General features: G+C 41.4%; 1 protein-coding gene across 18 annotated transcripts in view; it reads left to right on the top strand.

The window, feature by feature from the left end:
- Window positions 1-12,042, top strand: part of LUC7L3 (LUC7 like 3 pre-mRNA splicing factor) — a 35,763-nt gene that overhangs the window by 11,415 nt on the left and 12,306 nt on the right. For 13 of the 18 annotated variants that reach the window (XM_074019326.1, XM_065531337.2, XM_074019324.1 and 10 more), the window contains exons 2-6: window positions 5,284-5,350; window positions 8,636-8,675; window positions 9,290-9,434; window positions 9,840-9,914; window positions 11,898-12,002. In XM_074019326.1, the coding sequence (XP_073875427.1) occupies window positions 5,284-5,350; window positions 8,636-8,675; window positions 9,290-9,434; window positions 9,840-9,914; window positions 11,898-12,002 (432 nt within the window). Of the gene's footprint in view, window positions 1-5,283; window positions 5,351-5,630; window positions 5,809-6,437; window positions 6,529-8,635; window positions 8,676-9,289; window positions 9,435-9,839; window positions 9,915-10,515; window positions 10,682-11,897; window positions 12,003-12,042 lie in introns of those variants that run through there. The other 5 variants (XR_012425658.1, XM_065531339.1, XM_065531338.1 and 2 more) reach the window with 5 other exon arrangements.

Here is a 12,042-nt window from a genome sequence, read left to right as displayed (position 1 = left end):
GTAAAAATAGTACAGAGGGCATTGAAAATATTTGATTAGCTCAAGGGAGAATTGTATTGCTTAGTGTTGGATCTAAGTAGATACAGAAAGACAAAAATCATTAAGATGTCCTTAATGGGCCTGGTGCTGTGGCTCATGCCTGTAATCCCAGCACTTTGGGAGGCTGAGGTGGGCGGATCATTTGAGGTCAGGAGTTCGAGACCAGCCTGGCCAACATGGCTTAACCCCATCTACTAAAAATACAAAAATTAGCCAGACGTTGTGGTATGCTCCTGTAATCCCAGCTCCTCAGGAGGCTGAGGCAGGAGAATTGCTTGAACCTGGGAGGCGGAGGTTGCATTGAGCCAAGATCACACCACTGCACTCCAACCTGGGCAAGAGAGAGGCTCTGTCTCAAAAAAAAATAAAAATAAAACTGTTAATGAGATTGAACACTTGTTGTCACTAGTGTTGCCTTAAATTTGTTAAGAGGATAAGTCACGATTATGTCGGTATTTAGAGAATTTGCATGGGTATTAATCTGTAATAAGCATTTGTGTCTTTTAGGGATTACTATTAAATGAAGAATGCTAGTATTCCAAAACTTGAGCAGTTGTCATGATTATGTCCAAAAGTAAGATAAGAATTCTCTGGGTTTATTCTTTTTTTGAGACAGTCTTTTTCTATAGTGGTGCGATCTCAGCTCGCTGCAACCTCTCCCTCCTGGGTTCAAGCGATTCTCCCGCTTCAGCCTCCCAAGTAGCTGGGATTACAGGCACTCGCCATCATGCCTGGCCAATTTTTCTATTTTTGTAGAGACCGGGTTTCACCATGTTGGCCAGTCTGGTCTTGAACTCCTGACCTCAGGTGATCCACCCGCCTCCGCCTCCCAAAGTGCTGGGATTACAGGCCTGAGCCACCACACCTGGCCTCTCTGGGTTTATTCTTACTATCATTATTGATGACTTTATTTGAAGCACCCAAATATGTTCTTCCCGTTTTTTCGGATCCCTTGTTAATATTTTTAGTTAAAATCAGACTCTGGAGAGAGTTGAAAGAAGCAGTCCAGGTAGCTAGTTTGTTGCATAGAGTAACAAATAATTTTGATGTACCATTAAATGGTAAAGCAGGAGAGTTGAAGTGGAAGGAACACTCAGAACTGGATTGGGGAAATGGATTCTAGTTTGGATTCTGTAGATATAGCTGGATGCTATCAGGGCAAGTCATGTGGTCTCCAATGGGGTGATTGGACTTGATTAGGTAGCTCCTGGTTAGCCCACAGACAGGCATGTGTTATTTGTTCTACACAGTGCAGAAAAACATGTAAAATAATAATCTGCAGTGGACAGGTCTATGGTAGGTCTACGGAAACCTATCCCCAAAGTCTGAGAGGCCGAAGAAAGAGGCTGACAAATCCAGTTTCTTGGAGACATGTAATAGGAACCTATGAACAGAAGTCAGGTCTGTCTCGGGCAGCTGCTGGTGGCAAGACAAGATGACATCTCCTCAGACCCAGGGCCTATGTACCATAGGGAAAGGGTATCTGTGCTTCAGAAGGCATGTGTAGGATAATTACTTATGGGCAAGATTTATGTTAAGTACACAATAATCAAAATTGTTTTGACCTAAGGGCAGGATTTACAGTAAGTACGTGTTTTTTTTTTGTTTTTTTTTTGTTTTTTTTTTTTTTTGAGACGGAGTCTTGCTCTGTCGCCCAAGCTGGAGTGCAGTGGCGCAATCTCGGCTCACTGCAAGCTCCGCCTCCCGGGTTCACGCCATTCTCCTGCCTCAGCCTCCCGAGTAGCTGGGACTACAGGAAGTACATGTTCTTAACACAAGGAGCAGTAGATAAAATAGAAATCTTGGCCGTGCGCGGTGGCTCAAGCCTGTAATCCCAGCACTTTGGGAGGCCGAGACGGGCGGATCACGAGGTCAGGAGATCGAGACCATCCTGGCTAACACAGTGAAACCCTGTCTCTACTAAAAATACAAAAACTTAGCCGGGCGAGGTGGCAGGCGCCTGTAGTCCCAGCTACTCGGGAGGCTGAGGCAGGAGAATGGCGTAAACCCGGGAGGCGGAGCTTGCAGTGAGCTGAGATCCGGCCACTGCACTCCAGCCTGGGTGACAGAGCAAGACTCAGTCTCAAAAAAAAAAAAAAAAAAAAAAAAATAGAAATCTTAGGGGCATTCCTGGAATTGGAGTTAATCGGAAGGCAGCCTGGCAGTTTAACACCCAAGATGAAGTTGCTTTAGCTTTTACATAAGCCAACACCTTTTTCTTTCAGTTTAGCAAATGTATACAGTTTAATCTTTACAATCCCACTATAAGAAATTTATTACCTCTTTTTTTATTTAATTGAGTCTTGCTCTTTCACCCAGGCTGAAGTGCAGTGGCATGATCGCCACTCACTGCAGCCTCAACCTCCTGGGCTCAAATGACCGACCGTTCCACCCTAGCCACCCAAGTAGCTGGAACCACAGGTGTGTGACACATACCTAGCTAATTGTTTTCTTTTCTTTTTTTTTTTCTTTTTTCAGAGACAAGGTCTCACTGTGTTGCCCAGGCTAGGCTCAAATGATTCTCCTGCTTTGGCCTCCCAAAGTGCTGGGATTACAGGCATAAGCCATTGGGCCCAGCCTATCTCCCTTTTTTTAATACTGTGAAGAAACCAAGGCAGAATTACGACCCCTGGTTCTTTTTCTTTTTCTTTTTTTTAGACAGGTTACGTTCTGTCACCCTAGCTGGAGTGCAGTGGTGTGATCACAGCACACTGCCACTTCTACCTCCAAGGCTCAAGCAGTCCTCACATCTCAACCTCCCAAAGTGCTGGGATTACAGGCATGAGCCACCACGCCCCATCAGGTACCCCTGGTTCTTTAGCAGATAAGCAGATTTAAACTGTGCCATATTGCAGTGTACCTATTTCACGTGCTTCGAGAGTCAGGAGGGACCGTAGAGATGTGTCTATTTGTTTTTGTTTTAATGGTGAACCTGTCTGAGGATCATAGACATTGTGTCTTGCCTAGCTTAAATTTACGGAACACTTAAATTGGTCATGAGGCCGGTAGAAGTCCTATTAAAAACAATAAAATTAATCTTTAAATAGAATCATCTCCAAAACCCTAGAATGTATTACTGTAAAAATGGGAAATAGAAATGAAATGTTTATAAGTGAAGATTAAATTCACAATAATAGTAAAACTTTCTCTTTTTTTTTTTTGAGGCGGAGTCTCGCTCTATCACCCAGGCTGGAGTGGAGTGGCCGACTCACTGCAAGCTCTGCCCGCGGCCCCCCCCCCCCACTGCCCCGCCACCGTTCTCACCATTCTCCTGCCTCAGCCTCCTGAGTATCTGGGACTACAGGCGCCCGCCACCACGCCTGGCTAATTTGTTGTCTTTTTAGTAGAGACGGAGTTTCACCATGTTAGCCGGGATGGTCTCGATCTCCTAACCTCGTGATCCTCCCGTCTCAGCCTCCGGAAGTGCTGGGATTATAGGCGGTAGCCACCGTGCCCGGCCAGTTCATAGTAAAACTTTCATGTCTGTGAGGATGGTACACAAAATTTAGTTTTTAAATTATTTTACAACCATACAGTTTATGGCTATAAATTATAGCAGATTTTGGCAATAACTTTTACTAAATATAGTTGTGTGAAATTTTTGGGTCTTCAAGGTTAATATAATTGAAAGGCTAGGTCACAGTAAAAGTGGCATAATGGTTGCTGTATCCTCCCTCCCCCAAATGAAAGAAATTCTCAAATCTTTTTAAAAATTGAGTATTGGCCTTGGTATTTTGTTGTGATGCACTTAAAGTGAACACAAAGTTGAACAAAATGGATGTTTTGAGGTCAGGAGTTCGAGACCAGCCTACAACATGGTGAAACCCTGTCTGTACTAAAAATATAAAAACTAGCTGGCCATGGTGGCACATACCTGTAATTCCAGCTACTTTGGAGGCTGAGGCAGAAGAAGTGCTTGAACCTGGGAGGCAGAGTTTGCAGTGGGCTGAAATGGTGCCACTGTACTCCAGCCTGGGCAACAGAGTGAGTAAGACTGTGTTTCAAAAAATTATATAATGATAATCCACCTAGTAACAGTGAAGTTTTGTGTGAAGGAAAGGTGATATTTTGGAATTTTGATTTACATGGTTTGTAGTGTTATAAAATTAAATTCAGGATAGAGCAGTTTTGGAATATATCTGAAGGAGTTACAAAAGTACCAGTGGGAGAGAATTAAACATTGGTTTTATGTTAATAGTTTTTCCCCATACCGTGGGAACCCACCAAGAGTCTACTGTGTTGGCATGTATGAAAATATCCAGTGGCTAGGAGCAGTGGCTCATGCCTGTAACCCCAACACTTTGGGAGGCGGAGGTGGGAGAATTGCTTGGAGCCAGGAGTTTGAGACCAACCTGGGCAATGTAGCAAGACCCCATCTTTCCAAATATTTTTAAAAATTTGCCAGGCATGGTGCTTGAACCTGTAGTTGTAGTTACTTGGGAGGCTGGTGTGTTAAAGATCTTCTAAACAAAAAGATGGAGCCGAATTGCTTTAAATGAGTGTTATCTGTGATTTATTTATTTTTTTTTTTTTTTTTTTTTTTTTTTTTTTTTTTTTTTTTTTGAGACGGAGTCTCGCTCTGTCGCCCAGGCTGGAGTGCAGTGCAGTGGCGCGATCTCGGCTCACTGCAAGCTCCGCCTCCCGGGTTCACGCCATTCTCCTGCCTCAGCCTCCCGAGTAGCTGGGACTACAGGCGCCCACAACCGCGCCCGGCTAATTTTTTGTATTTTTAGTAGAGACGGGGTTTCACTGTGGACTCGATCTCCTGACCTTGTGATCCGCCCGCCTCGGCCTCCCAAAGTGCTGGGATTACAGGCGTGAGCCACCGCGCCTGGCCGTTATCTGTGATTTAGATGGTTATTTCCAAATCCTAATTTGTAAGTAGGCCCTAATCTACGAAAGAGTTGAAATGATAAGAATAGTGTAAGAGTTTTTAAAAATATAAAAATTGCCCTTTATTTTGGGATGTCTTTCCCATATTTGTTTTTGCTACTGAGGGGTCAGCAGGTGGTGATTAAAAATAGATAATAGAAAATACTAGTAATACAAGTACTGTATATTTTTTCTTCTATCGAAATTCAGGAGTCTGAAAGTCACTAACTTAATATGATTCAACAAATGAAATTCTTATATTGGTTGAAGCATACATACCTCAAGAAATGAGAAAATAGTTATTTGGCACCGTTCTCCAGTACAGTTTTAAAACCAAGCAATTTTTTAAGTACCTTTGTTTTTCTTTACTAGGTTTGTAAATATTATCTCTGTGGTTTTTGTCCTGCGGAATTGTTCACAAATACACGTTCTGATCTTGGTAAGTTAATTTTCTGTGTAACTTTTATCAAATTTATGATATTTAAAATGTTGAATAGGAGTGGTGAGAGGAAAAAAACTGGTTCTTTCTAATTCTGTAAAGTTTTTTCTTAAAAGATTTGTTAATAAGTAATTTCTTACTTGGTTTAGATATTTGAATGTATTAATAAATGTCAGTCTGATTAAACATGGTGGCTTGATTAAACATACATGTCTATTTCCACTCCCTCCCAAAACTCCACTTAAATGAAAAAGTTTTTAAAAAGATGTATATGGAAGAGGAGATAACGTTAGAGATGTCAGCAAATTTTTGGAAGATGACAAGTGGATGGAGGAGTAGCAGCAAACGCAACAGAGCAGAACAACCTGTACCCTAAAAGCCTGCAGAAGGGGATACTAAACAGAAGCGAGTGTTTGATCAGCAGAACCCTGGACAGGCTCAGGATTTGGAGGCACCAGGTACCACAGAAGGCAGGGTTGAGTCATGGGGCTGAAAATGAGAGAGATTAGTCTGTAGTCTAGTTCAGGGTTTCTCAGCCTTGACATTGTTGACATTTTGAGCCAGTTTTGGAGGGGGCTTTTCATGCATTGTGGGATGTTTAGCAACATCCCTGCCTTTACCCACTAGATAACCAGTAGCACCCCCTGTTGTGACACCCAAAAATGTCTTCAGACATTGCCAGATGTCCCCAGGATGCAAAATTGCCACTAGTGTAGGCGGTCCTGTACATCTGTTGATCTTACTCTCCCACCCATAGACCCCAGGAGAAGAGAGGGTTATTTTCAGGAGAAATTGGGCTAGAGAGACTAGTTTATCTGAACCACAAAACAAAAAATGATTGACAATTTCCTCATTTCTCTCAAGGATGGTACATAACCAGGATCATTCTGGATATATAAAAGAAGTCAATTCATTATGTACAATGTTTGCCTTAGAGCATTAGGAGCATATTAAGGCAGGACCAGTCTAGATCTTGAGATTTCAGACACAGCAGGGGCAGTAGTAAGTAAAAAAAAAAAAAAAATGTAAAAGAGAGTAAATGAATCTATATTTTTATTGGTGGGGCTCTCCTCTGCCCTGTTCCTAGAAGGATACAGCCAGATGTTTTTCCCCAGGCAGAAGAAAAGAGGATTCTTCTCTAGAGAAAGTGAACAGTTCCTGAGAAGTGATCTCTACAGGTACTGACCCTTGGGGAATCTCTTAAAAGAAAGTCTTACTGCCTGGTTTTCCTATGATAAAGCCCATTCATGAGCTGACAAACCCTGCCTAATCCCTACTAACTTCCAGTCAGATTTTGGAAGTGTCTTTTTAAAAAACTAGTTGCCTGCCAAGGACCACCAGCCAGACTTTCGAAGAAAGCCTTCAACACAAGAGATTAAGAAAACCAACAGAGAAAGAAGAATTTAGTGGAATTGGAGATAATGGGGAAAGCAGAAAGAGATTCCTCAAAATCTTAAGAAATTTAGTATCTTCAGAGACATATGAGAAGATACTGTATTCATCAGCAATAATAGGATGCCATAAAGAGGGAACTTGTGGAAAAAGTTTGGAAAACAGTTTTTGAAAAACAGCTCGTAGAAATTAAAGCTGGAGAAATAGAACTAAAATCGCCGGAAAGATTTGAAAATAAAATTGAGGACGTTTACTGGAATGTTGGGCAGTATGACAGAAGGATTTTTTAAAAACTTAGTCCAGGAACTGTACTACCAACTTAATAGTTGTGGACAGAATAAAAGCAGAGGGAATTGCTTAAGAAAAAAATTTGCGGTACTAAAGAACATTCATCTTTAGGTTGAGCAGGCCCTACAGGTGATCAGGACAGTGAATGAAAAAGATCCATACCTAGGCATACCCCTGTAAAATTTTAGAACGTAGGGGTGGTGGGGGTGAGTGTAGGTCACAGAATTATGAATCAGAATGGCCTAAGACTGGTCAGTAACAATGGGGAAAGTTGAAGACATTGGAGAAACATCCTCAGGGTGCTGAGTGAAAATGTGTCTACCAGGCTTAGCTATGTAGCCAAACATCAAAATATGAGGGAAAAAAGACATTTTCAGATATACAGGGTCTCAACAGATTTATCTCCCATGGACTTTTTCTCAGGAAACTCCACCAAAACATGTCCATAAACTGAGAAAGAGGAAAGAAAAAACAAGAGATCCAGTAATTCTCACCTACTGCAGAGCAGGAAAGGAATTCATCAGGATAATAGTTCTATAGTGAGCTTAGAAAATAAGTATCCCAGATTGAAGTAAGGCAGAAGGCCAATGGAAGAAAATGAAACTGATGATCTGATGTATTTTGACTCATATGTGAAATTAGTATTGAGATAGTTTCTATAGCTGAGTTGAAGTGTTTGAGAAGAATTTGAAAATATAGAGAAAAAACTAGGCTCATACCTGTAATCCCAGCACTTTTGAAGGCAAAGGAGGGCAGATCACTTGAGGTTAGGAGTTCGAGAACAGCTTGGCCAACAGGGTGAAATCCTGTCTCTACTAAAAATACAAAAAAATTACCCAGCTGTGGTGGTGGGTGCCTGCAATCCCAGCTACTTGGGAGGTTGAGGCAGGAGAATCCCTTGAACCCGGTAGGCGGAAGTTGCAGTGAGCCAAGATTGCGCCGCTGCACTGCAGCCTGGGCGACAGAGCGTGACTCTGTCTCAAAAAAAAAAAAACATCAGAAGTGTCTCATAGTGCACCTTTGTTTGGCCTGACAGTGAATAGTATTTGCATAATATAAACACTAAGTGTTTATCCCAAAATTTTGATGTCTAGGATTGATAAATAGCAAAATAAGCATAGAATTTTAAAAGGTGGAGGTAAATTCAAGAAGAAATAGAGAAGAGTTAAGATAATTGCTTTTTAGAGGTGGGAAGAAGTAGGAGTTGGGTACTAGTCTAGTGCTATTTGACTTTATATACAGATTTGAAAATAATAAAGTCAGCAGTGGTTCAGTTCAGTGTCTATCCCCATTAGTTTTCTTGAGTGGCAATAAAGAACAATTTCCTTTTGCCTTCACTCCCTTTCTCTCTCCCTCCCTTACTTCTCTTTTAACCATATATGGTTGCTATCCATTATATTGACTTTGAAGACTGAGCAGATCAGTTTTATGTCCTATTTGGTTATAATGCTTCATGATTCAGTAGGATCAATTTAGATGTCTACAAACTACTCAGTGATAAAGTAAATTCTTTTTCTTTTTAAAAAGAAAAATAACTTTTTGTTTTTGGCAAGAAACGGTTGCTAATAATCACAGATAATTTATACAATTGTATTTTTCCCCCAGGTCCATGTGAAAAAATTCATGATGAAAATCTACGAAAACAGTAAGTTATTTTGGTTGTCATTTCCCTCCCAGTTATTATTTGGTTTAAGGGGGACAAGGGTTGAGGAATAATTGGAATTAATTGTAAAATGAGTGTCTGAGAGAAGTCTAGTCACTGGCTAGGGGTAGTAAGAAACTTCTATCTTACTGCAACCTCCGCCTCCCGGGTTCAAGTGATTCTCCTGCCTCAACCTCCCGAGTAGCTGGGATTACAGGCGCCCACCACCATGCCTGGCTAATATTTTGTATTTTTAGTAGAGACAGGGTTTCACCATGTTGGCCAGGCTGGTCTCAAATTGCTGACCTCAAGTGATCCACCCACCTCGGCCTCCAAAAGTGCTGGGTTTACCGGTGTGAGCCACCGTGGCCAGCCCCAATTTTATACATGAGACTTGTCCCAGGTCCAGGGTCATAGATCCAGTACAGTGGTAACGCTAGTGGTTAAACCCCTGTGTAAAGCTCTGTGGTGAGGGGCAGTCAGAAAGGCACTTCAAATACACCTGGTTTACCCTGCAGCCTAAATGCAATAGTCGTTGAGGCTAGTTAAGATAGAATATTAGAGTTGTAATGGATGAAGATTTGGAAGTGAATACTTGTTTATTTTCATGTTACCAGGTATGAGAAGAGCTCTCGTTTCATGAAAGTTGGCTATGAGAGAGATTTTTTGCGATACTTGCAGAGCTTACTTGCAGAAGTAGAACGTAGGATCAGACGAGGCCATGCTCGTTTGGCATTGTCTCAAAACCAGCAGTCTTCCGGGGTAAGTGAAATCAATTCAGTCTTTGTAAAGGGTCCTTGTTTTCTGGAGATTCAGAGACCTCCCTAATATTTTTGAAACTTGTCTTCTTTTCATTACTTTGTTCTTTTAAAATGATATGAAACTTATAAGGCATTCATTTTTTCCAGTCTTTTTTAGCAAACACAACATTGATTTTGCTAAACATAAGATTTTTCTTTCTTTTTTTCTTGAGGCCAAGATTTTTCTCTTAAATAGTAGTAACTGACAATATGTGATTGACCACCAGAAGTTGAAGATAATTGAATTACTGTCCTTTCAGTTAAGCATTTTAATTATTAAATAGAAATATTATGTATGGTATGTGCGAGTTTGCATGTTTATCTTTGTTTTCAACTTGTTGGTAATACGTTTTATTGTCTTCAACAGGCCGCTGGCCCAACAGGCAAAAATGAAGAAAAAATTCAGGTTTTAACAGACAAAATTGATGTACTTCTGCAACAGGTGAGAATTGTATGCATTAATGTCAGGAAATACTTGAAACAGACGTGTAACCAGCAAAAATACAGGGATGGGCCAGGCATGGTAACTCATGTGTATAATCCCAGCACTTTGGGAGGCCGAGGTGGGAGGATTGCTTGAGCCCAAGAGTTTGAGACCAGCCTGGGCAACAAAGTGAGATCCAGTCTCTACAAAAATTAGCCAGGTGTGATGATGTGCACCTGTGGTCCCAGCTACACAGGAGGCCGAGGCAGGAGAATTGCTTAAGCCTAAGAGGGTGAGGTTGCAGTAAGACGTGTCTGCGCCACTGCACTCCAGCCTGGGCAATGGAGTGAGACCTTGTCTTGTGTGTGTGTGTACATGTATGTATATGTGTATATAAAAGGACGACAAATATGAAGATGCTCAACATTATTAGTCATTAGGGAAATACAGATTAAAACTACAATCAAATACCTATTTGACACCTATTAGAATAGCTAAAATTAAACTGATCATACCAGCTATTGGCAAGGATGTGAGTCAGCTGGAACTGGGATATGATACTGTACAACCACTTTGGAAAAAATAGTCTCATTTTTTTCTTTCTTTCATATTCCTGCAGATCATATTGGAATCTGTTTTGTTGTCGTTGTTACTGTTTTTTTAAGACAGTCTCGCTTTGTCACCCATGCTGGAGTGCAGTGGCGCGATCTCAGCTCACTGCAACCTCTACCTCCCAGGTTCAAGTGATTCTCCTGCCTCAGCCTCCCGAGTAGCTGGGATTACAGGTGTGCGCCACCATCCTCGGCTAATTGTATTTTTAATAGATACGGGGTTTCACCGTGCTGGCCAAGCTGGTCTCAAAATCCTGACCTCAAGTAATTTACCCACCTTGGCCTTCCAAAGTTTTGAGATTACAGGTGTAAGCCACTGTGCCTGGCCCTGGAGTCTGTTTCTTAAAAAGTTAAAAATGTACCATGAGCCATTCTCCCACATATTTATCCAAGATAAACGAAAACGTATGTCTACACAAAGATTTACACTCCAGTGTTCATGAGTGCCGTATTCATAATAGCACTAAAAAAACCAAAAAAACCCCAGACTGGAATCAATTAAAATATCCGTCAGCAGGTGAGTGGATAATTAAATCATGATGTATCCATATGGTGGAATACCTGTCAGTAATGAAAAGGAATTAGTTACATGAGACAGTATGAATAAATCTTAAAATAATTAGGCTGAGTGAAAGAAGCCAGACAAAAAAGGAATATAGACTCTGGCTCTATATAAAATTTTAGAAAACGCGTATTTACCTATGGTGACAGAAAGCAGATCTGTGGTTGCCTGGGGATTGTGTTTGGGATTGAGGCTGGAGGAGGTACTGAAAAGAGTAGGTGGCTCACACCTGTAATACAAGCACTTTGGGAGGCCGAGGTGGGAGGATTGCTTGAGCTCAGTAGTTAAAGACCAGCCTGGGCAACATAGTGAGACGCTGTCTCTGTCTCTCTCCTTTTGTTTTTGAGACAGAGTCTCATGTCATTACCCAGGCTGGAGTGCAGTGGCACGATCTCGGCTCACTGCAGCCTCCACCTCCTGGGTTCAAGTGATTCTCCTGCCTCAGTCTCCCCAGTAACTGGGATTACAGGTGCCTGCGGCCATGCCTGGCTAATTTTTTTTTGTATTTTTAATAGAGATGGGATTTCAACACGTTGGCCAGGCTGGTCTTGAACTCCTGACTTCAGGTGATCTGCCCACCTTGGCCTCCCAAAGTGCTTGAATTACAGGCATGAGCCACCATGTCCAGCTGAAAGTGCATTTTTCTTAACACATCAGTTATACTTTATTGAAGTATAAAAAAAATCTAGGATGAATTAAACCCAAAGAGGCTTTTGTAAATAAAACCAAACAAAAAGATGGATAAAACCACTAATGAACCATGGGGAAAAAAGGAAATAGTTGGGTTTGAAAGAAATCTTAACTATTTTTTTCCCCCACTCTTCTAAGATTGAAGAATTAGGGTCTGAAGGAAAAGTAGAAGAAGCCCAGGGGATGATGAAATTAGTTGAACAATTAAAAGAAGAGAGAGAACTGCTTAGGTCCACAACCTCGGTAAGTAAACCTTATTTCACGTTATCTCACCTGTCTGTTA

The sequence above is a fragment of the Macaca fascicularis genome, chromosome 16 (genome assembly GCF_037993035.2).
Source record: "Macaca fascicularis isolate 582-1 chromosome 16, T2T-MFA8v1.1".
Classification (NCBI taxonomy): Eukaryota; Metazoa; Chordata; class Mammalia; order Primates; family Cercopithecidae; genus Macaca; species Macaca fascicularis.
This window is presented reverse-complemented; position numbering and strand designations above follow the sequence as displayed.